The 26,916-nt window shown below is 53.9% G+C and overlaps 1 protein-coding gene across 9 annotated transcripts in view; it reads left to right on the top strand.

The window, feature by feature from the left end:
- LOC147113198 (uncharacterized) overlaps positions 1-26,916 on the top strand; it is a 337,266-nt gene that overhangs the window by 66,390 nt on the left and 243,960 nt on the right. For all 9 annotated transcript variants that reach the window (XR_015079637.1, XM_085998113.1, XM_085998114.1 and 6 more), the window contains one exon: positions 19,012-19,158. Coding sequence is in view for 8 of the 9 variants with exons in the window: in XM_085998114.1 (XP_085854240.1) it covers positions 19,012-19,158 (147 nt within the window). In the remaining variant the exon portion in view is untranslated. The remainder of the gene's footprint in view (positions 1-19,011; positions 19,159-26,916) is intronic.

Genomic DNA, 26,916 nt, shown 5'->3' with positions numbered 1-26,916 from the left:
ACTCTGTACAGTTACAGTGAGTGACCCTTACCCTGAATAAACAGTGACTCTGTACAGTTACAGTGAGTGACCCTTACCCTGAATAAACAGTGACTCTGTACAGTTACACAGTGAGTGACCCTTACCCTGAATAAACAGTGACTCTGTACAGTTACAGTGAGTGACCCTTACCCTGAATAAACAGTGACTCTGTACAGTTACACAGTGAGTGACCCTTACCCTGAATAAACAGTGACTCTGTACAGTTACACAGTGAGTGACCCTTACCCTGAATAAACAGTGACTCTGTACAGTTACACAGTGAGTGACCCTTACCCTGAATAAACAGTGACTCTGTACAGTTACAGTGAGTGACCCTTACCCTGAATAAACAGTGACTCTGTACAGTTACAGTGAGTGACCCTTACCCTGAATAAACAGTGACTCTGTACAGTTACAGTGAGTGACCCTTACCCTGAATAAACAGTGACTCTGTACAGTTACAGTGAGTGACCCTTACCCTGAATAAACAGTGACTCTGTACAGTTACACAGTGAGTGACCCTTACCCTGAATAAACAGTGACTCTGTACAGTTACACAGTGAGTGACTCTTACCCTGAATAAACAGTGAATCTGTACAGTTACAGTGAGTGACCCTTACCCTGAATAAACAGTGACTCTGTACAGTTACACAGTGAGTGACCCTTACCCTGAATAAACAGTGACTCTGTACAGTTACACAGTGAGTGACCCTTACCCTGAATAAACAGTGACTCTGTACAGTTACACAGTGAGTGACCCTTACCCTGAATAAACAGTGACTCTGTACAGTTACACAGTGAGTGACCCTTACCCTGAATAAACAGTGACTCTGTACAGTTGCACAGTGAGTGACCCTTACCCTGAATAAACAGTGACTCTGTACAGTTACACAGTGAGTGACCCTTACCCTGAATAAACAGTGACTCTGTACAGTTGCACAGTGAGTGACCCTTACCCTGAATAAACAGTGACTCTGTACAGTTACACAGTGAGTGACCCTTACCCTGAATAAACAGTGACTCTGTACAGTTGCACAGTGAGTGACCCTTACCCTGAATAAACAGTGACTCTGTACAGTTACAGTGAGTGACCCTTACCCTGAATAAACAGTGACTCTCTACAGTTACACAGTGAGTGACCTTACCCTGAATAAACAGTGACTCTGTACAGTTACAGTGAGTGACCCTTACCCTGAATAAACAGTGACTCTGTACAGTTACACAGCGAGTGACCCTTACCCTGAATAAACAGTGACTCTGTACAGTTACAGTGAGTGACCCTTACCCTGAATAAACAATGACTCTGTACAGTTACGGTGAGTGACCCTTACCCTGAATAAACAGTGACTCTGTACAGTTACGGTGAGTGACCCTTACCCTGAATAAACAGTGACTCTGTACAGTTACGGTGAGTGACCCTTACCCTGAATAAACAGTGACTCTGTACAGTTACACAGTGAGTGACCCTTACCCTGAATAAACAGTGACTCTGTACAGTTACAGTGAGTGACCCTTACCCTGAATAAACAGTGACTCTGTACAGTTACGGTGAGTGACCCTTACCCTGAATAAACAGTGACTCTGTACAGTTACACAGTGAGTGACCCTTACCCTGAATAAACAGTGACTCTGTACAGTTACAGTGAGTGACCCTTACCCTGAATAAACAGTGACTCTGTACAGTTACACAGTGAGTGACCTTACCCTGAATAAACAGTGACTCTGTACAGTTACACAGTGAGTGACCCTTACCCTGAATAAACAGTGACTCTGTACAGTTACAGTGAGTGATCATTACCTTGAATAAACAGTGACTCTGTACAGTTACACAGTGAGTGACCCTTACCCTGAATAAACAGTGACTCTGTACAGTTACACAGTGAGTGACCCTTACCCTGAATAAACAGTGACTCTGTACAGTTACACAGTGAGTGACCCTTACCCTGAATAAACAGTGACTCTGTACAGTTACAGTGAGTGACCCTTACCCTGAATAAACAGTGACTCTGTACAGTTACACAGTGAGTGACCCTTACCCTGAATAAACAGTGACTCTGTACAGTTACAGTGAGTGACCCTTACCCTGAATAAACAGTGACCCTGTACAGTTACACAGTGAGTGACACTTACCCTGAATAAACAGTGGCCTAGAAATTCAGTTGGGCGCGCCAGCTGTTAGCGCCTTAGGAGGAGTAGATCTCGAGCGCTAGGCGCTTAGCGCCCGGGCGCAGTGCGATCTGCGCCTCGCCCCAACTTCAGTACACATTTAGCGCCGGCGCAAAGTCTTAGGACGCGTCCTGCTGCGCGCGCAGATCATGACGTCATTTCCTAGTGCAACGCCCTTTGTGCGCCCCGAACCGGAACTTCACTCGCGACCGCCCATTGTGCGCCGGGCGGCCCTAACGACTGTGAAGTGGAACGGTACACAGCCGAGGCAGGCCGCGGGGAGCGCTAATTAAAGGGCACTTACCCTGCACTATAAAGGCCAGCCATTTTGCAGCATTCACTCTTGTGCAACGGTTTTTTGGAGAGAGACCAAGGAGGAGAGCTTACTGGTTTGGACCAACACTAGGACAGGTATTTTTGGCTCAGGCCAGAGCTTAGCAATTATCTTTGCCTTCATTGAGAGCTCAGTGTTTGCCAGCATATAATGGGGGCTGCATTGGGTGCCAACGCTGACTTTCAGCCTTATGCCAGAAGGGCTTACAAACCCGGATATCGGGAAAAATAGGGACATTGGCAAAGGAGGAACTGACGCAAATCAATATCTCTAAGGATATGGTGTTAAGGAAGCTAAAGGGATTGAAGGTGGACAAATCCCCAGGGCCTGATAACATGCATCCTAGGGTACTGAAGGAGGTGGCCCTAGAGATAGCGGATGCACTAAGGATGATTTTTCAGAATTCATTAGACTCGGGAACAGTGCCCATGGATTGGAGGGTAGCTAACGTTACCCCACTATTCAAAAAGGGGGGTAGGGAAAAAGCAGGTAATTACAGACCTGTAAGCCTTACATCAGTTGTGGGCAAAATGCTGGAGTCCATCATTAAGGATGAAATAGCGGAGCACTTAGCAAATGGGGACAGGATAGGACAGAGTCAACATGGATTTACAAAGGGTAAATCGTGCTTGACTAATCTATTGGAATTTTTTGAGGGAGTAACTGGTAGAATAGATGGGGGAGAGCCAGTAGATGTGGTGTACCTGGACTTCCAAAAGGCCTTCGATAAGGTCCCACATAAAAGATTAGCATGGAAAATTGAGGCTCATGGGATAAAGGGGAAAGTATTGGCGTCGATAGGGAACTGGCTGTCAGATAGAAAACAGAGAGTTGGAATAAACGGCTCATTTTCTGAATGGCAGGCAGTAACAAGTGGGGTACCACAGGGATCTGTCCTGGGCCCCCAGCTGTTCACAATTTACATTAATGACCTGGATCAGGGAGTCGGATGCAGCATTTCCAAATTTGCAGACGACACTAAACTAGGAGGGGGGGTGGGCTCAGAGGAAGAGACCAGGAAGCTCCAGAGCGATTTGGACAGACTGGGCGATTGGGCGGATAAATGGCAGATGCACTATAATGTGGACAAGTGCGAAGTTATCCACCTTGGGTGCAGGAACGGGAGGGCAAATTATTATTTAAATGGCAATAGATTGGGAGAGGGGGAAGTACAGAGAGACCTGGGTGTTCTTGTACACCAGTCACTGAAGGCGAGCATGCAGGTGCAACAGGCGGTCAAGAAGGCAAACGGTATGCTGGCCTTCATAGCAAAAGGGTTAGAATACAGGAACAGGGATACCTTGCTGCAGCTGTACAGGGCACTGGTGAGACCACACCTCGAGTACTGTGTACAGTTTTGGTCGCCTCATCTGAGGAAGGATGTTCTTGCCATGGAGGGGGTGCAGCGGCGATTCACCAGGCTGATACCAGGAATGGCGGGAATGACCTATGAGGAGAGACTATGTAGTTTAGGGATGTACACACTGGAGTTTAGAAGATTGAGAGGGGACCTCATAGAAGTGTATAAAATTCTGACAGGTCTGGACAGACTGGATGCAGAAGGAATGTTTCCCTTGGCGGGTGAGAACAGAACTAGAGGACATAATTTAAGGATAAGGGCTAAACCATTTAGGACAGAGATGAGGGGGAATTTCTTCACTCAGAGAGTGGTGAACCTGTGGAACTCATTGCCACAGAGGGCAGTGTACGCCAGCTCATTAAATATATTTAAGAGGGAATTAAATATATTTCTACGGGCAAAAGGGGTTAAGGGTTACGGAGAGAAGGCGGGGACGGGATACTGAATTAAAGGATCAGCCATGATCTCATTGAATGGCGGAGCAGGCACGAAGGGCCAAATGGCCTACTCCTGCTCCTATCTTCTATGTATCTATGTATCTATGTAAACACCGTGAGAGAGTGGCAGCCCTGGCTAGACGCAGAGGGGGCAACAGGCGTCGCCAACTGAGGCCTTACCCACCCAGGGTATACCGCCAGCAGTCCTCCTATCTGACCATGTCTGCCGCGATGTGTGTAAGGAGGCTGCGATTCAGAAGGGAGGTGGTTGCAGACATCTGCCAGCTGCTTCACAGAGATCTGCAGCCACAGCTGATGCGCAGGACGTCTCTGTCGGTGGCAGTGAAGGTGACGGTGGCTCTCAACTTCTATGCCACCGGCTCCTTCCAATCCGCTGCTGGGGACATCGCTAACATCTCCCAGTTCGCCGTGCATTGCTGCATCCGCCAGGTGACCGATGCCCTTTTCAGAAGGAGACATCAATTCATCTCCTTCCGCATGACCCTGGACAAGCAGCAGCAGCGTGCAGTGGGATTTGCAAGAATAGCGGGCTTCCCCATGGTGCAGGGCGCCATTGACTGCACGCATGTGGCTTTGCGGGCACCTCTGGAGCATGCCGAGGATTACCGCAATCGGAAGGGCTACCATTCCCTCAATGTACAGCTGGTGTGTGACCACAGCAGCGCATCCTAGCTGTCAATGCCCGCTTTTCAGGCAGCAGCCACGATGCCTTTATCCTGCGACAGACAACTGTGGCTGACATGTTCCAGGCACAGCCTCACCCAAGAGGATGGCTTATCGGAGACAAAGGCTATCCTTTGTGTACCTGGCTCATGACCCCGCTCCGCGCGCCCACGACCCCTGCTGAAGAGGCATACAACGAGAGCCATCAAGCGACTAGGAACATCATAGAACAAACAATCGGCGTCCTCAAGCAACGGTTCCGCTGTCTCGATCGCTCCGGGGAAGCCCTCCAGTATTCGCAGGAGCGAGTCTCCCAATTCGTCGTCGTTTGCTGCATGCTGCACAACCTGGCTATCCGCAGGACTCAGGCACTGCCACCTCACGTTGGACCACCGCCTCAGGAGGAGGAGCAGGAGGAGCATGAGGAGGAGGAGGATGAGGAGTACCAGCCCAGGAGGGAGGCAGAAGGTCCAAGGGCCGCCCGTCGGCGGCTTATTGAACGTCACTTCTAGGCCCCCTGTCAGGGAATGGCTTGTGCCAATGAAAGAACATGATTGCAGCCGCTCCGCAAGCCCTCAGCCGGTTAAGGCAACAAACACTTCAAAGATCAAACATGGACAATGTTAATAAATAAAATGCTTTATTGTACAAACTCAGGGCCCTTCCCACATGAAAACCAAAAACAGACGAAACCCCCAAAAAACACTGAAACACATTACTCGCTCCCACAACCTGGAGAGGATTAACAAAACAGTGCAACTAAAATGGCCATCATCCTCGGCCTTCGTAAAAAACAAACATCACATCCTCGGCCTTCAAAAAACAAACATCCAATTCTCAGCCTTCAAAAAACAAACATCCAATTCTCGGCCTCAAAAAACAAACATCCAATTCTCGGCCTCAAAAAACAAACACAACTGGCCACACATTCGACTTTTTGGCCCGCTAGGGCGATGCCTTGGCCATCTTTGTGTGGCCCCTGCCCGCCCTGCTGCTCCTCCTCAAAGTAAGGCCATTGGCTGCTGCAAGGCTGGGGGCAGGCTCCTGAGGGGCACATGTCGTGATGGCAGATGCCCTTGGGGGTCGGCCTAGTCGAGGTCTGGCCGTCGAGCGGGCGGCTGTTGAATGCTGCAGCTGTGGCTGGCCAGCATCAGTCGCTGCAGCAGCTCCTGGCAACTCCACTGGGGGAGTGGCAGTGGCGGCTGGAGGAATGGGGGCAAGCTGGCGGATGGCAGGCGCTCACTGGTCGCCTGAGACACTGGCACTCGCCCGGGCCAGCACTGCAGCATGCGCACCAATCTGCCGAGGGACAGACCGCTGTGCTGCTGCAGCGCGCCGGGTGCCCTGGCGATGCCTGGCTGACACAGCGAGTGTGGCAGCAGTGAGTGCCCGTGTTGACCTGATCAGTGACATCATCAGAGCACCCAGTGACTGCACGGCACCACTGATCAGCTGCCCACTCGCTGCCTGAGCTGCCCCGAATGCCGCCCGACTCGCTGCCTGATCTGCCCCGAATGCCGCCCGACTCGCTGCCTGCTCTGCCCCGAATTCCGGCAAACTGATGGCCTGTGAGGCCCCGACGTCGGTCACACTCCGAGAGAGGGACTCGATGGCCTCAGGCAACCGTGCCACTACCCCCATGAGCTCCGTGTGCCGGCGCTCCTAGTCCGCGGACAAGTCCTCGAGGCGTTCCATCTCCTCGGCGAAGACCATCTCCGGACTGGAGGCCGGACTCTCCCTCTGGGGAGAAGGCCGCCGAGCTGGCCGACCCTTCCTGCGTTGCTGGACGGCGCTGGGCCCAGCAATTGGACTCCCCTCCGACCCTTCCCCCCTCTGGGGAGAAGGCCGCCGAGCTGGCCGACCCTTCCTGCGTTGCTGGATGCCGCTGGGCCCAGCAATTGGACTCCCCTCCGACCCTTCCCCCCTCTGGGGAGAAGGCCGCTGAGCTTCCACCCCCCTCCCGCGTTTCTGCAGGCCGCAGGTCCCATGAGCTCCGCTCCCCTCCGACACTTCCGCCACGCTCCCCTCCAGGGAAGACGTGTCCCCTACATTCGCATGGGTTGCCGCGGCTGAGGGTTCCCCTGATGGGCCGCCTTCCTCTTGCTCCTCCTCCTCCTCCTCTTCTGAGGGGCTGCCACTGGCAAGTTCAGGGACCTCCTCCTCACCATCTGAAAGCAGGAAGGCACAAGAGTAGCTTTAGAGTGAGGAGAGGGCGTCAGCGAGGGATGCATGAGTGGTGGCATTCAGCGCATTGGTCGGACAGTGGCAAAGGATGTAGATCTGATGCGCAAGTGGGACGAGAGAGGTCCAAAAGGTGATGTCCTTACCATTGGTGCCCAGAACAGGGTCGGCATCTCCACATGCAACGGGCTCAATTAACCGGCCACCCATGATGCGCTCCACGCGATGTTGCAGCTTGGTGAGCGGCTGGATCTGGGGTCGGCCTCCCCCGGTCGCAGTCCGGCTCTTATTATTGGCCAGCTTGGCCTGCAAGAGAAAGGACGGCCTCTAAGTACAGTGTGTCGCCCTGATCTTGTGTGCACTGCCTCCCATGGTGGAATAGCCTGGCCAGTGTGTCGCCCTGATCTTGTGTGCACTGCCTCCCATGGTGGAATAGTCTGGCCAGTGTGTCGCCCTGATCTTGTGTGCACTGCCTCCCATGGTGGAATAGCCTGGCCAGTGTGTCGCCCTGATCTTGTGTGCACTGCCTCCCATGGTGGAATAGCCTGGCCAGTGTGTCGCCCTGATCTTGTGTGCACTGCCTCCCATGGTGGAATAGCCTGGCCAGTGTGTCGCCCTGATCTTGTGTGCACTGTCTCCCATGGTGGAATAGCCTGGCCAGTGTGTCGCCCTGATCTTGTGTGCACTGCCTCCCATGGTGGAATAGCTTGGCAGTGTGTTAAGTGCAGAATGTGCAATTGATGTTCATGCCTGTCCCATAGCTGCTGGATGAAGGCTGGCCATTAGGGCTTTCAGGTCCCTTTGCCCATAATGTGAGGTGCACATGCAAGGATGAGGAGGACACTGGAAAGGGTACTCACCCTGACAATCCGAGTGAGGTCATTAAACTTTTTGCGGCATTGGACACCACTCCTGGGGACCTCGCTGTTGGCTGACACCTTGCTGGCGACATGCTTCCAGGCTCTCTGGTAGACGTGGACCGGCGCCTTCCTGCCATTGTCCGGGTACAAAATATGGCGCCTCTTCTCCACAGCACCAACCAGCACACTCAGATCAAGCTCTGAGAAGTGCTGCGCTCGTTCACGGGCCTTCTGCATGGCTTCAGGCGCTATTTGGGTCCAGCAGCAGTGTTCAGGCCTAGCTGGAGGGCTCCACTATCCAGGGCGTGGCAGCAGATCAAGTCGACCCTTCCCCCTTAAGAGCTGGCCGGCGCCAGGGTGTCTGCTGTCAATCACGAGATGGCCGCACCTGCGCTGCGCCCGGCCTGGGCGCTCTCGCTCAGCACCTCCGGCTTAGCGCCTAAAGAGAGGCGTGCAGCGCCAGTTTTAGCGCTCGAGCAAACTCTTAGGGCGAAGCTAATGAATATCGGAGAAGTGGCCTCGATTTTGCGCTGGGCGCAAACTTTAGCGGCCGCCCGACTTTACCGCCCCAAAAGTGGCTACAATGAATTTCTAGGCCAGTGACTCTGTACAGTTACACAGTGAGTGACCCTTACCCTGCATAAACAGTGACTCTGTACAGTTACAGAGTGAGTGACCCTTACCCTGAATAAACAGTGACTCTGTACAGTTACAGTGAGTGACCCTTACCCTGAATAAACAGTGACTCTGTACAGTTACACAGTGAGTGACCCTTACCCTGAATAAACAGTGACTCTGTACAGTTACACAGTGAGTGACCCTTACCCTGAATAAACAGTGACTCTGTACAGTTACAGTGAGTGACCCTTACCCTGAATAAACAGTGACTCTGTACAGTTACAGTGAGTGACCCTTACCCTGAATAAACAGTGACTCTGTACAGTTACACAGTGAGTGACCCTTACTCTGAATAAACAGTGACTCTGTACAGTTACACAGTGAGTGACCCTTACCCTGAATAAACAGTGACTCTGTACAGTTACACAGTGAGTGACCCTTACCCTGAATAAACAGTGACTCTGTACAGTTACAGTGATTGACCCTTACCCTGAATAAACAGTGACTCTGTACAGTTACAGTGAGTGACCCTTACCCTGAATAAACCGTGACTCTGTACAGTTACAGTGAGTGATCCTTACCCTGAATAAACAGTGACTCTGTACAGTTACAGTGAGTGACCCTTACCCTGAATAAACAGTGACTCTGTACAGTTACACAGAGAGTGACCCTTACCCTGAATAAACAGTGACTCTGTACAGTTACAGTGAGTGACCCTTACCCTGAATAAACAGTGACTCTGTACAGTTACAGTGAGTGACCCTTACCCTGAATAAACAGTGACTCTGTACAGTTACAGTGAGTGACCCTTACCCTGAATAAACAGTGACTCTGTACAGTTACACAGTGAGTGACCCTTACCCTGAATAAACAGTGACTCTGTACAGTTACAGTGAGTGACCCTTACCCTGAATAAACAGTGACTCTGTACAGTTACAGTGAGTGACCCTTACCCTGAATAAACAGTGACTCTGTACAGTTACAGTGAGTGACCCTTACCCTGAATAAACAGTGACTCTGTACAGTTACACAGTGAGTGACCCTTACCCTGAATAAACAGTGACTCTGTACAGTTGCACAGTGAGTGACCCTTACCCTGAATAAACAGTGACTCTGTACAGTTACACAGTGAATGACCCTTACCCTGAATAAACAGTGACTCTGTACAGTTACACAGTGAGTGACCCTTACCCTGAATAAACAGTGACTCTGTACAGTTACACAGTGAGTGACCCTCACCCTGAATAAACAGTGACTCTGTACAGTTACACAGTGAGTGACCCTCACCCTGAATAAACAGTGACTCTGTACAGTTACAGTGAGTGACCCTTACCCTGAATAAACAGTGACTCTGTACAGTTACAGTGAGTGACCCTTACCCTGAATAAACAGTGACTCTGTACAGTTACACAGTGAGTGACCCTTACCCTGAATAAACAGTGACTCTGTACAGTTACACAGTGAGTGACCCTTACCCTGAATAAACAGTGACTCTGTACAGTTACACAGTGAGTGACCCTTACCCTGAATAAACAGTGACTCTCTACAGTTACACAGTGAGTGACCCTTACCCTGAATAAACAGTGACTCTGTACAGTTACAGTGAGTGACCCTTACCCTGAATAAACAGTGACTCTGTACAGTTACAGTGAGTGACCCTTACCCTGAATAAACAGTGACTCTGTACAGTTACAGTGAGTGACCCTTACCCTGAATAAACAGTGACTCTGTACAGTTACAGTGAGTGACCCTTACCCTGAATAAACAGTGACTCTGTACAGTTACACAGTGAGTGACCCTTACCCTGAATAAACAGTGACTCTGTACAGTTACACAGTGAGTGACCCTTACCCTGAATAAACAGTGACTCTGTACAGTTACAGTGAGTGACCCTTACCCTGAATAAACAGTGACTCTGTACAGTTACAGTGAGTGACCCTTACCCTGAATAAACAGTGACTCTGTACAGTTACACAGTGAGTGACCCTTACCCTGAATAAACAGTGACTCTGTACAGTTACACAGTGAGTGACCCTTACCCTGAATAAACAGTGACTCTGTACAGTTACACAGTGAGTGACCCTTACCCTGAATAAACAGTGACTCTGTACAGTTACACAGTGAGTGACCCTTACCCTGAATAAACAGTGACTCTGTACAGTTACACAGTGAGTGACCCTTACCCTGAATAAACAGTGACTCTGTACAGTTACAGTGAGTGACCCTTACCCTGAATAAACAGTGACTCTGTACAGTTACAGTGAGTGATCCTTACCCTGAATAAACAGTGACTCTGTACAGTTACACAGTGAGGACCCTTACCCTGAATAAACAGTGACTCTGTACAGTTACACAGTGAGTGACCCTTACCCTGAATAAACAGTGACTCTGTACAGTTACACAGTGAGTGACCCTTACCCTGAATAAACAGTGACTCTGTACAGTTACACAGTGAGTGACCCTTACCCTGAATAAACAGTGACTCTGTACAGTTACAGTGAGTGACCCTTACCCTGAATAAACAGTGACTCTGTACAGTTACACAGTGAGTGACCCTTACCCTGAATAAACAGTGACTCTGTACAGTTACACAGTGAGTGACCCTTACCCTGAATAAACAGTGACTCTGTACAGTTACACAGTGAGTGACCTTACCCTGAATACACAGTGACTCTGTACAGTTACAGTGAGTGACCCTTACCCTGAATAAACAGTGACTCTGTACAGTTACAGTGAGTGACCCTTACCCTGAATAAACAGTGACTCTGTACAGTTACACAGTGAGTGACCCTTACCCTGAATAAACAGTGACTCTGTACAGTTACACAGTGAGTGACCCTTACCCTGAATAAACAGTGACTCTGTACAGTTACACAGTGAGTGACCCTTACCCTGAATAAACAGTGACTCTGTACAGTTACACAGTGAGTGACCCTTACCCTGAATAAACAGTGACTCTCTACAGTTACACAGTGAGTGACCCTTACCCTGAATAAACAGTGACTCTGTACAGTTACAGTGAGTGACCCTTACCCTGAATAAACAGTGACTCTGTACAGTTACAGTGAGTGACCCTTACCCTGAATAAACAGTGACTCTGTACAGTTACACAGCGAGTGACCCTTACCCTGAATAAACAGTGACTCTGTACAGTTACAGTGAGTAACCCTTACCCTGAATAAACAGTGACTCTGTACAGTTACAGTGAGTGACCCTTACCCTGAATAAACAGTGACTCTGTACAGTTACACAGTGATTGACCCTTACCCTGAATAAACAGTGACTCTGTACAGTTACACAGTGAGTGACCCTTACCCTGAATAAACAGTGACTCTGTACAGTTACACAGTGAGTGACCCTTACCCTGAATAAACAGTGACTCTGTACAGTTACACAGTGAGTGACCCTTACCCTGAATAAACAGTGACTCTGTACAGTTACAGTGAGTGACCCTTACCCTGAATAAACAGTGACTCTGTACAGTTACAGTGAGTGATCCTTACCCTGAATAAACAATGACTCTGTACAGTTACAGTGAGTGACCCTTACCCTGAATAAACAGTGACTCTGTACAGTTACACAGTGAGGACCCTTACCCTGAATAAACAGTGACTCTATACAGTTACACAGTGAGTGACCCTTACCGTGAATAAACAGTGACTCTGTACAGTTACACAGCGAGTGACCCTTACCCTGAATAAACAGTGACTCTGTACAGTTACACAGTGAGTGACCCTTACCCTGAATACACAGTGACTCTGTACAGTTACACAGTGAGTGACCCTTACCCTGAATAAACAGTGACTCTGTACAGTTACACAGTGAGTGACCCTTACCGTGAATAAACAGTGACTCTGTACAGTTACAGTGAGTGATCCTTACCCTGAATAAACAATGACTCTGTACAGTTACACAGTGAGTGACCCTTACCCTGAATAAACAGTGACTCTGTACAGTTACACAGTGAGTGACCCTTACTCTGAATAAACAGTGACTCTCTACAGTTACACAGTGAGTGACCCTTACCGTGAATAAACAGTGACTCTGTACAGTTACACAGTGAGTGACCCTTACCCTGAATAAACAGTGACTCTGTACAGTTACAGTGAGTGACCCTTACCCTGAATAAACAGTGACTCTGTACAGTTACACAGTGAGTGACCCTTACCCTGAATAAACAGTGACTCTCTACAGTTACACAGTGAGTGACCCTTACCCTGAATAAACAGTGACTCTGTACAGTTACACAGTGAGTGACCCTTACCCTGAATAAACAGTGACTCTCTACAGTTACACAGTGAGTGACCCTTACCCTGAATAAACAGTGACTCTGTACAGTTACAGTGAGTGACCCTTACCCTGAATAAACAGTGACTCTGTACAGTTAAACAGTGACCCTTACACTGAATAAACAGTGACTCTGTACAGTTGCACAGAGAGTGACCCTTACCCTGAATAAACAGTGACTCTGTACAGTTCCACAGTGAGTGACCCTTACCCTGAATAAACAGTGACTCTGTACAGTTACGCAGTGAGTGACCCTTACCCTGAATAAACAGTGACTCTGTACAGTTATAGTGAGTGACCCTTACCCTGAATAAACAGTGACTCTGTACAGTTACAGTGAGTGACCCTTACCCTGAATAAACAGTGACTCTGTACAGTTACACAGTGAGTGACCCTTACCCTGAATAAACAGTGACCCTGTACAGTTACACAGCGAGTGGCCCTTACCCTGAATAAACAGTGACTCTGTACAGTTACAGTGAGTGACCCTTACCCTGAATAAACAGTGACTCTATACAGTTACACAGTGAGTGACCCTTACCCTGAATAAACAGTGACTCTGCACAGTTACACAGTGAGTGACCCTTACCCTGAATAAACAGTGACTCTGTACAGTTACACAGTGAGTGACCCTTACCCTGAATAAACAGTGACTCTGTACAGTTACACAGTGAGTGACCCTTACCCTGAATAAACAGTGACTCTGTACAGTTACACAGAGAAGACAGGATATGCTCTCACTGCAGTCAGGGAGTAGTTGAGACAGAGATGCACTTCCTCACAGCCTGTGGAAAATATCAGGGCATCAGAGAGAATTTCTATCAAAAATTCTCACAAATATGCCCTGAATTCAGAAATCTGACTGACAACCAAAAACTCCCATTCCTACTGGGGGAGGAGAGAAGCTGTGTAACACTGGCGGCACACTATGTTACAGCTTGCCATGAACAGAGGGACAACCAGTAAACTAAGACAAGAGTATATATAAACAAGGCGAAAATATATTTATAAACTCAGGGATATACCTGTTTATACACTGTATGAATGGAACCGCGTTTATGTGTTCAACCATAAATGTATTTTGATGCTTTGGCAACATAAGATGTACCTTATCATGCCAATAAAGCGATTTGTATTGTATTATTGTATTGTATTGAGTGACCCTTACCCTGAATAAAGAGTGACTCTGTACAGTTACACAGTGAGTGACCCTTACTCTGAATAAACCTCTCAATCCTCAAACTAATCTCACTGCCCCGCTTTCTCCCCATTGCCCTGTATCAATCCCAAACTAATCCCACTGCCTCATTCGCTCCTCACAGCCCTGTATCAATCTCAAATTAATCCCATTGCCCCGCTCTCTCTCCATAGCCCTGCATCAATCCCAAATTAATCCCACTGCACCGCTCTCTCCCCATAGCCCTGTAACAATCCCAAACTAACCCCACTGCCCCGCTCTCTCCCCATAGCCCTGTATCAATCCCCAAACTAATCCCACTGTCCCGCTCTCTCCCCATAGCCCTGTATCAATCCCAAAATAATCCCACTGCCCTGAGCTCCCCATAGCCCTGTATCAATCCCAAATTAATCCCACTGCGCCGCTCTCCCCATAGCCCTGCATCAATTGCAAACTAATCCCACTGCCCCGCTCTCTCCCCATAGCCCTGTATCAATCCCAAACTCATGCCCATGCCCCACTCTCTCCCCATAGCCCTGTATCAATCCCAAACTAATCCCACTGCCCCACTCTCTCCCCAAAGCCCTGCATCAATCCCAAACTAATCCCACTGCCCCGCTGTCTCCCCATAGCCCTGTATCAATCCCAAACTAATCCCACTGCCCCACCCTCTCCCCATAGCCCTGTATCAATCCCAAAGTAATCCCACTGCCCTGAGCTCCCCATAGCCCTGTATCAATCCCAAATTAATCACACTGCCATGCTCTCCCCATAGCCCTGTATCAATCCCAAACTAATCCCACTGCCCTGCTCTCTCCCCATAGCTCTGTATCAATCCCAAACTGATCCCACTGCCCCACTCTCTCCCCATAGCCCTGTATCAATCCCAAACTAATCCCACTGCCCCGCTCTCTCCCCATAGCCCTGTATCAATCCCCAAACTAATCCCACTGCCCCACTCTCCCCTTAGCCCTGTATCAATCCCCAAACTAATCCCACTGCCCCGCTGTCTCCCCATAGCCCTGTATCAATCGCTGCTCCAGATATATAGCCAATCTTCTTTTAACAGATGTAATATTCTCCGCCTCACTCGCTCCCTGTAGTGGAGCATTCCGTGTTCAACAACCCTTCGTTTGAAGAAATGTCTCCTGATCTCTCTCGTCACTGACTCACCCACCAAAGGAATCAGTCTTTCCTCATTCACCCTATCAAAATTCTCCATAGTTTTACAAAACTAAATGTTGCTGAGACTGGAGAAGCTGGGGTTGTTCTCCTTCGAGCAGAGAAGGTTAAGGGGAGATTTAATAGAAATGATGAAGGGTGTTGATCGAGTAGATCGGGAGAAACGGTTTCTAGTGGCAGGAGGGTCGTTAAGCAAAGGACACGGATTGAAGGTAATCGGTAAAAGAACCAGAGGGGAGATGGAGAGAAATGTTTTTACGCAGCGAGTTGTTGTGATCTGGAACGCGCTGCATGAAAGGGCGGTGGAAGCAGATTCAATAGTAACTTTCAGAAGGGAATTGGAGAAATACTTGAAAAGGAGAAATGTGCAGGGCTGTGGGGAAAGAGCGGGGGGGAGTGGGACTAATTGGAGAGCACTTTCAAAGAGCCGGCACAGGCATGATGGGCCGAATGGCCTCCTCCTGTTCTGTATGATTCTCCTCGAGCCCCATTTGGGGCGCTACATCGGAAATGCTGGAAAAGTTAGCGACAGGCGCTTACCCCTTCCAACCTTTCTAAAATTCCCACTTTTTGCTCCAAGAGGGAGGTGGGGCGCTAAATTAAGAACTCCACTTCCTTCTTGGAGCGCGATGGGGGGAGATTCGCGAGCTGGGGCGCACTGGGCCTCGTGGCGCTGACACGTTTCAGGGGCTCTTCCCTGAATTAAAGGGAGGGGCCCCAGGCTGGGGCGCACTGGGCCTCGTGGCGCTGACACGTTTCAGGGGCTCTTCCCTGAATTAAAGGGAGGGGCCCCAGGCTGGGGCGCACTGGGCCTCGTGGCGCTGCCAGGTTTCAGGGGCTCTTCCCTCCATTAAATGGAGGGGCCACAGGCCGGGGCGCACTGGGCCTCGTGGCGCTGACACGTTTCAGGGGCTCTTCCCTCAATTAAAGGGAGGGGCCCCAGGCTGGGAACCCTGCACTTGTTTTTAACTTACCTGCAGCACCGGGGAGCGGGGGTGCCACGTGATCAGCCCGTCACTCCAGCCGAGCGCCAGGCTGACCGATCACAGCACAGGCCCCGCGTCCGGAGCGAGAAAAGCATTTTTCAAAAAAGCCGACTTTTTTTCAGGGCGGCTGGCCGGCTGCCTCACCTTTAACCTCCGCCCCGCTGGTGACCGGCCACCTCAGCTTTAACCTCCGCCCCGCTGGTGACCGGCCACCTCACCTTTAACCTCCGCCCCGCTAGCAGCCGGCCACCTCACCTTTAACCTCCGCCCCGCTAGCAGCCGGCCACCTCACCTTTAACCTCCGCCCCGCTAGCAGCCGGCCACCTCACCTTTAACCTCCGCCCCGCTAGCGGCCGGCCACCTCACCTTTAACCTCCGCCCCGCTGGTGACCGGCCACCTCACCTTTAACCTCCGCCCCGCTAGCAGCCGGCCACCTCACCTTTAACCTCCGCCCCGCTAGCAGCCGGCCACCTCACCTTTAACCTCCGCCCCGCTAGCAGCCGGCCACCTCACCTTTAACCTCCGCCCCGCTAGCGGCCGGCCACCTCACCTTTAACCTCCGCCCCGCTGGTGACCGGCCACCTCACCTTTAACCTCCGCCCCGCTAGCAGCCGGCCACCTCACCTTTAACCTCCGCCCCGCTAGCAGCCGGCCACCTCACCTTTAACCTCCGCCCCGCTAGCAGCCGGCCACCTCACCTTTAACCTCCGCCCCGCTAGCGGCCGGCCACCTCACCTTTAACCTCCGCCCCGATGGCGGCCGGCCGGCTCACCTTTAACATCCACCCCGCTAGCGGCTGGCCGCCTCACCTTTAACCGCTGCCCCGCCGGTGACCGGCCACCTCACCTTTAACCTCCGCCCCGCTGGAGACCGGCCATCTCACCTTTAACCTCCGCCCCGCTGGCGGCCGGCCGGCTCACCTTTAACCTCCGCCCCGCTGGAGACCGGCCACCTCACCTTTAACCTCTGCTCCGCTGGAGTCCGGCCACCTCACCTTTAACTTCCGCCTCGCTGGCGGCCGGCCGGCTCACCTTTAAGCTCCGCCCCACTAGCGGCCGGCCGGCTCACCTTTAACCTCCGCCCCGCTGGAGACCGGCCACATCACCTTTAAGCTCCGCCCCACTAGCGGCTGGCCGCCTCACCTTTAACCTCCGCCCCGCTGGCGGCCGGCCGGCTCACCTTTAACCTCCGCCCCGCTGGAGACCGGCCACATCACCTTTAACCTCCGCCCCGCTGGCGGCCGGCCGGCTCACCTTTAACCTCCGCCCCGCTGGAGACCGGCCACCTCACCTTTAACCTCCGCCCCGCTGGCGGCCGGCCGCCTCACCTTTAACCTCCGCCCTGCTGGCGGCCGGCCGGCTCACCTTTAACCTCCGCCCCGCTGGAGACCGGCCACATCACCTTTAACCTCCGCCCCGCTGGCGGCCGGCCGGCTCACCTTTAACCTCCGCCCCGCTGGAGACCGGCCACCTCACCTTTAACCTCCGCCCCGCTGGAGACCGGCCACCTCACCTTTAACCTCCGCCTCGCTGGCGGCCGGCCGGCTCACCTTTAACCTCCGCCTCGCTGGCGGCCGGCCGGCTCACCTTTAACCTCCGCCCCGCTGGAGACCGGCCACCTCACCTTTAACCTCCGCCCCGCTGGAGACCGGCCACCTCACCTTTAACCTCCGCCTCGCTGGCGGCCGGCCGGCTCACCTTTAAGCTCCGCCCCACTAGCGGCCGGCCGCCTCACCTTTAACCTCCGCCCCGCTGGCGGCCGGCCGGCTCACCTTTAACCTCCGCCCCGCTGGAGACCGGCCACATCACCTTTAACCTCCGCCCCGCTGGCGGCCGGCCAGCTCACCTTTAACCTCCGCCCCGCTGGAGACCGGCCACCTCACCTTTAACCTCCGCCCCGCTGGCGGCCGGCCGGCTCACCTTTAAGCTCCGCCCCACTGGCGGCCGGCTGCCTCACCTTTAACCTCCACCCTGCTAGCGGCCGGCCACCTCACCTTTAACCTCCGACCCGCTGGCGGCCAGCCGGCTCACCTTTAACCTCCATCCCACTGGCGGCCAGCCGGCTCACCTTTAACCTCCGCCCCGCTTGCGGCCGGCCGGCCTGCTCACGTCCCCTGCAACGGTCACTGCCATCGCCGGGCGCTGCTGCAGGAATTTTTCTACCTGGGCGATGCGCCTAGAGATGACGTCATGATCTCCGGGCGCAGGAGATCGGGGCGCAATCCGGCTGTGCCGCCATTAACCCGGCGGTGAGCGCGCGCCCGGGCGAAAAGGCCCTTGCTCCCTGTTAGCGCTCCTCACGGGAGGCGCAAAGGAGGGGAATTTCTCCCCCTAAATTGCTCTTCTCCTTCTCTGCTCCAGTGGGAATAGTCCCAGTATCTCCAGTCCCTCCTCCGCTCTGCAGTTTCCTATCCCTGGCATCACCCCACCCTGGTCAATCTACACTGTCTGCTCCCTGCGGCTCGAAGGCCCTTTCTATAACCGGGTACGTAAAGCTGTACGCCGTACTCTTAACTGTGGCCTGGTATAAATTCAGCATTACCTTACCTTCGTCACATGACTTTAATTTCCAGCACTCAAACACACTCCCCTGAAGGTGATCCAATTGGATAGGAGTGCATGAATGGGACTTCCAGGATTGTAAATGACAGGGAGCCCAGGGCTACTGCCTGTGACAGTGTGCTCCAATACCACCATTTATTGGTTTATCCGTTCTAGGCCGAAGCCTGGATCAAAGGCAAACTTCATGACCTGAAGGATGGGTGCGACACTGAACTACGTCCCCTGCAGGACTGGGACCAGTTAGCCCAGACTCTTCAATCAGACCTCACCAACTTTGAGACACACATGACAAAACTCGCCAAGGTAAGAGCTTACACTGATTCACAAAATGTAGGTAGAATTACACCGAGCGTACACACTGAAACAGGCCATCCAGCCCAGCCAGTCCCTGTTGGTGTATAGTCTCCACACGAGTAGTAGTTCTCATCTCATGTACCTGTTCTGTGCCCCGTATACATTTATTCCGCTTTCATTTAACCCTCAGCCATGCCTTTGTTACTTCTAGACTTTACTATTCTAACGCTCTCCTGGCCAGCCGCCCACATTCCACCCTACGTAAACTTAAGTTCATCCAAAACTCAGCTCCCTGTGTCCTAACTCACACCCAGTCCCGTTCACCCATCACCCCTGTGCTCACTGCCCCGTGTCCTAACTCACACCCAGTCCCGTTCACCCATCACCCCCTGTGCTCACTGCCCCGTGTCCTAACTCACACCCAGTCCCGTTCACCCATCACCCCCTGTGCTCACTGCCCCGTGTCCTAACACACACCCAGTCCCGTTCACCCATCACCCCCTGTGCTCACTGCCCCGTGTCCTAACTCACCCAGTCCCGTTCACCCATCACCCCCTGTGCTCACTGCCCCGTGTCCTAACTCACACCCAGTCCCGTTCGCCCATCGCCCCCTGTGCTCACTGCCCCGTGTCCTAACTCACACCCAGTCCCGTTCACCCATCACCCCCTGTGCTCACTGCCCCGTGTCCTAACTCACACCCAGTCCCGTTCACCCATCACCCACTGTGCTCACTGCCCCGTGTCCTAACTCACACCCAGTCCCGTTCACCCATCACGCCCTGTGCTCACTGCCCCGTGTCCTAACTCACACCCAGTCCCGTTCACCCATCACCCCCTGTGCTCACTGCCCCGTGTCCTAACTCACACCCAGTCCCGTTCACCCATCACCCCCTGTGCTCACTGCCCCGTGTCCTAACTCACACCCAGTCCCGTTCACCCATCACCCCCTGTGTTCACTGCCCCGTGTCCTAACTCACACCCAGTCCCGTTCGCCCATCGCCCCCTGTGCTCACTGCCCCGTGTCCTAACTCACACCCAGTCCCGTTCACCCATCACCCCCTGTGCTCACTGCCCCGTGTCCTAACTCACACCCTGTCCCGTTCACCCATCACCCGCTGTGCTCACTGCCCCGTGTCCTAACTCACACCCAGTCCCGTTCACCCATCACCCCCTGTGCTCACTGCCCCGTGTCCTAACTCACACCCAGTCCCGTTCACCCATCACCCCCTGTGCTCACTGCCCCGTGTCCTAACTCACACCCAGTCCTGTTCATCCATCACCCCTGTGCTCACTGCCCCGTGTCCTAACTCACACCCAGTCCCGTTCACCCATCACCCCCTGTGCTCACTGCCCCGTGTCCTAACTCACACCCAGTCCCGTTCACCCATCACCCCCTGTGCTCACTGCCCCGTGTCCTAACTCACACCCAGTCCCGTTCACCCATCACCCCTGTGCTTGCTGCCCCGTGTCCTAACTCACACCCAGTCCCGTTCACCCATCACCCCCTGTGCTCACTGCCCCGTGTCCTAACTCACACCCAGTCCCGTTCACCCATCACCCCTGTGCTCGCTGACCTACACTGGCTCCCAGTTAAGCAACGCCTCGATTTTAAAATTCTCATCCTTGTTTTCAAATCCCTCCATGGCCCTCGCCCCTCCCTATTTCTGTAATCTCCCCCAACAACCCCCCGAGATCTCTGCGCTCCTCCAATTCTGGCCTCTTGAGCATCCCTGATTATAATCGCTCAACCATTGCTGGCTGTGCCTTCAGCCGCCGAGGCCCTAAGCTCTGGAATTCCCTCCCTAAACCTCTCCGCCTCTCTACCTCTCTCTCCTCCTTTAAGATGCTCCTTTACATAGGATCACATTAAACCGACCTCTTTGACCAGTCACCGGTCCGAATAGCTCCTTATGTGGTCCGGTGTCAAATTGTGTTTGATAATCGCTCCTGTGAAACGACTTGGGCTGTTTTACTACATTAAAGGCGCTATATAAATACAGGTTGTTGTTGATGTTACTGGAGCTTCGGCAGAGGTGCATCAAGACATTGTGGCGGAGAGAGACATTTGTGTCTTGAGGTGGGACAGGAGCCTTTCGATGAGACGCCCCCTCGCTCACCCCGAGTAGTTGTCGTCACTCTGTGCCGGTCGGTTACTGACTCACGTGCGATTCCCTCCCAGACAGGAGTCTTTCGATGAGACGCCCCCTCGCTCACCCCGAGTAGTTGTCGTCACTCTGTGCCGGTCGGTTACTGACTCAGAGCGATTCCCTCCCAGACAGGAGTCTCTCGATGAGACGCCCCCTCGCTCACCCCGAGTAGTTGTCGTCACTCTGTGCCGGTCGGTTACTGACTCTCGTGCGATTCCCTCCCAGACAGGAGTCTTTCGATGAGACTCCCCCTCGCTCACCCCGAGTAGTTGTCGTCACTCTGTGCCGGTCGGTTACTGATTCAGAGCGATTCCCTCCCAGACAGGAGTCTTTCGATGAGACGCCCCCTCGCTCACCCCGAGTAGTTGTCGTCACTCTGTGCCGGTTGGTTGCTGACTCTCGTGCGATTCCCTCCCAGACAGGAGTCTTTCGATGAGACGCCCCCTCGCTCACCCCGAGTAGTTGTCGTCACTCTGTGCCGGTCGGTTACTGACTCAGAGCGATTCCCTCCCAGACAGGAGTCTTTCGATGAGACGCCCCCTCGCTCACCCCGAGTAGTTGTCGTCACTCTGTGCCGGTCGGTTGCTGACTCTCGTGCGATTCCCTCCCAGACAGGAGTCTTTCGATGAGACGCCCCCTCGCTCACCCCGAGTAGTTGTCGTCACTCTGTGCCGGTCGGTTACTGACTCTCGTGCGATTCCCTCCCAGACAGGAGTCTTTCGATGAGACTCCCCCTCGCTCACCCCGAGTAGTTGTCGTCACTCTGTGCCGGTCGGCTACTGATTCAGAGCGATTCCCTCCCAGACAGGAGCCTTTCGATGAGACGCCCCCTCGCTCACCCCGAGTAGTTGTCGTCACTCTGTGCCGGTCGGTTACTGATTCAGAGCGAGTCCCTCCCAGACAGGAGTCTTTCGATGAGACGCCCCCTCGCTCACCCCGAGTAGTTGTCGTCACTCTGTGCCGGTCGGTTGCTGACTCTCGTGCGATTCCCTCCCAGACAGGAGTCTTTCGATGAGACTCCCCCTCGCTCACCCCGAGTAGTTGTCGTCACTCTGTGCCGGTCGGCTACTGATTCAGAGCGATTCCCTCCCAGACAGGAGCCTTTCGATGAGACGTCCCCTCGCTCACCCCGAGTAGTTGTCGTCACTCTGTGCCGGTCGGTTACTGATTCAGAGCGATTCCCTCCCAGACAGGAGTCTTTCGATGAGACGCCCCCTCGCTCACCCCGAGTAGTTGTCGTCACTCTGTGCCGGTCGGTTGCTGACTCTCGTGCGATTCCCTCCCAGACAGGAGCCTTTCGATGAGACGCCCCCTCGCTCACCCCGAGTAGTTGTCGTCACTCTGTGCCGGTTGGTTGCTGACTCTCGTGCGATTCCCTCCCACACAGGAGTCTTTCGATGAGACGCCCCCTCGCTCACCCCGAGTAGTTGTCGTCACTCTGTGCCGGTCGGTTGCTGATTCAGAGCGATTCCCTCCCAGACAGGAGTCTTTCGATGAGACTCCCACTCGCTCACCCTGAGTTGTTGTCGTCACTCTGTGCCGGTCGGTTACTGACTCAGAGCGATTCCCTCCCAGACAGGAGTCTTTCGATGAGACGCCCCCTCGCTCACCCCGAGTAGTTGTCGTCACTCTGTGCCGGTCGGTTGCTGACTCTCGTGCGATTCCCTCCCAGACAGGAGTCTTTCGATGAGACTCCCACTCGCTCACCCCGAGTAGTTGTCGTCACTCTGTGCCGGTCGGTTGCTGACTCTCGTGCGATTCCCTCCCAGACAGGAGTCTTTCGATGAGACGCCCCCTCGCTCACCCCGAGTAGTTGTCGTCACTCTGTGCCGGTCGGTTACTGATTCAGAGCGAGTCCCTCCCAGACAGGAGTCTTTCGATGAGACGCCCCCTCGCTCACCCCGAGTAGTTGTCGTCACTCTGTGCCGGTCGGTTACTGACTCTCGTGCGATTCTCTCCCAGACAGGAGTCTTTCGATGAGACGCCCCCTCGCTCACCCCGAGTAGTTGTCGTCACTCTGTGCCGGTCGGTTGCTGATTCAGAGCGATTCCCTCCCAGACAGGAGTCTTTCGATGAGACGCCCCCTCGCTCACCCCGAGTAGTTGTCGTCACTCTGTGCCGGTCGGTTGCTGACTCTCGTGCGATTCCCTCCCAGACAGGAGTCTTTCGATGAGACGCCCCCTCGCTCACCCCGAGTAGTTGTCGTCACTCTGTGCCGGTCGGTTGCTGATTCAGAGCGATTCCCTCCCAGACAGGAGTCTTTCGATGAGACGCCCCCTCGCTCACCCCGAGTAGTTGTCGTCACTCTGTGCCGGTCGGTTGCTGATTCAGAGCGATTCCCTCCCAGACAGGAGTCTTTCGATGAGACTCCCACTCGCTCACCCCGAGTAGTTGTCGTCACTCTGTGCCGGTCGGTTGCTGACTCTCGTGCGACTCCCTCCCAGACAGGAGTCTTTCGATGAGACGCCCCCTCGCTCACCCCGAGTAGTTGTCGTCACTCTCTGCCGGTCGGTTACTGACTCTCGTGCGATTCCCTCCCAGACAGGAGTCTTTCGATGAGACGCCCCCTCGCTCACCCCGAGTAGTTGTCGTCACTCTGTGCCGGTCGGTTGCTGACTCTCGTGCGATTCCCTCCCAGACAGGAGTCTTTCGATGAGACGTCCCCTCGCTCACCCCGAGTAGTTGTCGTCACTCTGTGCCGGTCGGTTGCTGATTCAGAGCGATTCCCTCCCAGACAGGAGTCTTTCGATGAGACGCCCCCTCGCTCACCCCGAGTAGTTGTCGTCACTCTGTGCCGGTCGGTTGCTGATTCAGAGCGATTCCCTCCCAGACAGGAGTCTTTCGATGAGACGCCCCCTCGCTCACCCCGAGTAGTTGTCGTCACTCTGTGCCGGTCGGTTGCTGATTCAGAGCGATTCCCTCCCAGACAGGAGTCTTTCGATGAGACGCCCCCTCGCTCACCCCGAGTCGTTGTCGTCACTCTCTGCCGGTCGGTTACTGACTCTCGTGCGACTCCCTCCCAGACAGGAGTCTTTCGATGAGACGTCCCCTCGCTCACCCCGAGTAGTTGTCGTCACTCTGTGCCGGTCGGTTGCTGACTCTCGTGCGACTCCCTCCCAGACAGGAGTCTTTCGATGAGACGCCCCCTCGCTCACCCCGAGTAGTTGTCGTCACTCTGTGCCGGTCGGTTACTGACTCTCGTGCGACTCCCTCCCAGACAGGAGTCTTTCGATGAGACTCCCACTCGCTCACCCCGAGTAGTTGTCGTCACTCTGTGCCGGTCGGTTACTGACTCTCGTGCGACTCCCTCCCAGACAGGAGTCTTTCGATGAGACTCCCACTCGCTCACCCCGAGTAGTTGTCGTCACTCTGTGCTGGTCGGTTACTGACTCTCGTGCGACTCCCTCCCAGACAGGAGTCTTTCGATGAGACTCCCACTCGCTCACCCCGAGTAGTTGTCGTCACTCTGTGCCGGTCGGTTACTGACTCTCGTGCGACTCCCTCCCAGACAGGAGTCTTTCGATGAGACGCCCCCTCGCTCACCCCGAGTAGTTGTCGTCACTCTGTGCCGGTCGGTTGCTGATTCAGAGCGATTCCCTCCCAGACAGGAGTCTTTCGATGAGATGCCCCCTCGCTCACCCCGAGTAGTTGTCGTCACTCTGTGCCGGTCGGTTACTGACTCAGAGCGATTCCCTCCCAGACAGGAGTCTTTCGATGAGACGCCCCCTCGCTCACCCCGAGTAGTTGTCGTCACTCTGTGCCGGTCGGTTGCTGACTCTCGTGCGATTCCCTCCCAGACAGGAGTCTTTCGATGAGACGCCCCCTCGCTCACCCCGAGTAGTTGTCGTCACTCTGTGCCGGTCGGTTACTGACTCTCGTGCGATTCCCTCCCAGACAGGAGTCTTTCGATGAGACTCCCCCTCGCTCACCCCGAGTAGTTGTCGTCACTCTGTGCCGGTCGGCTACTGATTCAGAGCGATTCCCTCCCAGACAGGAGCCTTTCGATGAGACGCCCCCTCGCTCACCCCGAGTAGTTGTCGTCACTCTGTGCCGGTCGGTTACTGATTCAGAGCGAGTCCCTCCCAGACAGGAGTCTTTCGATGAGACGCCCCCTCGCTCACCCCGAGTAGTTGTCGTCACTCTGTGCCGGTCGGTTGCTGACTCTCGTGCGATTCCCTCCCAGACAGGAGTCTTTCGATGAGACTCCCCCTCGCTCACCCCGAGTAGTTGTCGTCACTCTGTGCCGGTCGGCTACTGATTCAGAGCGATTCCCTCCCAGACAGGAGCCTTTCGATGAGACGTCCCCTCGCTCACCCCGAGTAGTTGTCGTCACTCTGTGCCGGTCGGTTACTGATTCAGAGCGATTCCCTCCCAGACAGGAGTCTTTCGATGAGACGCCCCCTCGCTCACCCCGAGTAGTTGTCGTCACTCTGTGCCGGTCGGTTGCTGACTCTCGTGCGATTCCCTCCCAGACAGGAGCCTTTCGATGAGACGCCCCCTCGCTCACCCCGAGTAGTTGTCGTCACTCTGTGCCGGTTGGTTGCTGACTCTCGTGCGATTCCCTCCCACACAGGAGTCTTTCGATGAGACGCCCCCTCGCTCACCCCGAGTAGTTGTCGTCACTCTGTGCCGGTCGGTTGCTGATTCAGAGCGATTCCCTCCCAGACAGGAGTCTTTCGATGAGACTCCCACTCGCTCACCCTGAGTTGTTGTCGTCACTCTGTGCCGGTCGGTTACTGACTCAGAGCGATTCCCTCCCAGACAGGAGTCTTTCGATGAGACGCCCCCTCGCTCACCCCGAGTAGTTGTCGTCACTCTGTGCCGGTCGGTTGCTGACTCTCGTGCGATTCCCTCCCAGACAGGAGTCTTTCGATGAGACTCCCACTCGCTCACCCCGAGTAGTTGTCGTCACTCTGTGCCGGTCGGTTGCTGACTCTCGTGCGATTCCCTCCCAGACAGGAGTCTTTCGATGAGACGCCCCCTCGCTCACCCCGAGTAGTTGTCGTCACTCTGTGCCGGTCGGTTACTGATTCAGAGCGAGTCCCTCCCAGACAGGAGTCTTTCGATGAGACGCCCCCTCGCTCACCCCGAGTAGTTGTCGTCACTCTGTGCCGGTCGGTTACTGACTCTCGTGCGATTCTCTCCCAGACAGGAGTCTTTCGATGAGACGCCCCCTCGCTCACCCCGAGTAGTTGTCGTCACTCTGTGCCGGTCGGTTGCTGATTCAGAGCGATTCCCTCCCAGACAGGAGTCTTTCGATGAGACGCCCCCTCGCTCACCCCGAGTAGTTGTCGTCACTCTGTGCCGGTCGGTTGCTGACTCTCGTGCGATTCCCTCCCAGACAGGAGTCTTTCGATGAGACGCCCCCTCGCTCACCCCGAGTAGTTGTCGTCACTCTGTGCCGGTCGGTTGCTGATTCAGAGCGATTCCCTCCCAGACAGGAGTCTTTCGATGAGACGCCCCCTCGCTCACCCCGAGTAGTTGTCGTCACTCTGTGCCGGTCGGTTGCTGATTCAGAGCGATTCCCTCCCAGACAGGAGTCTTTCGATGAGACTCCCACTCGCTCACCCCGAGTAGTTGTCGTCACTCTGTGCCGGTCGGTTGCTGACTCTCGTGCGAC

This window comes from Somniosus microcephalus, chromosome 9 (genome assembly GCF_052327205.1).
Source record: "Somniosus microcephalus isolate GS21.2 chromosome 9, FLI_Smic_1.0, whole genome shotgun sequence".
Taxonomy (NCBI): Eukaryota; Metazoa; Chordata; class Chondrichthyes; order Squaliformes; family Somniosidae; genus Somniosus; species Somniosus microcephalus.
The sequence above is the reverse complement of the archived record's forward strand: the minus strand, read 5'-3'. Positions and strand labels throughout refer to the sequence as shown.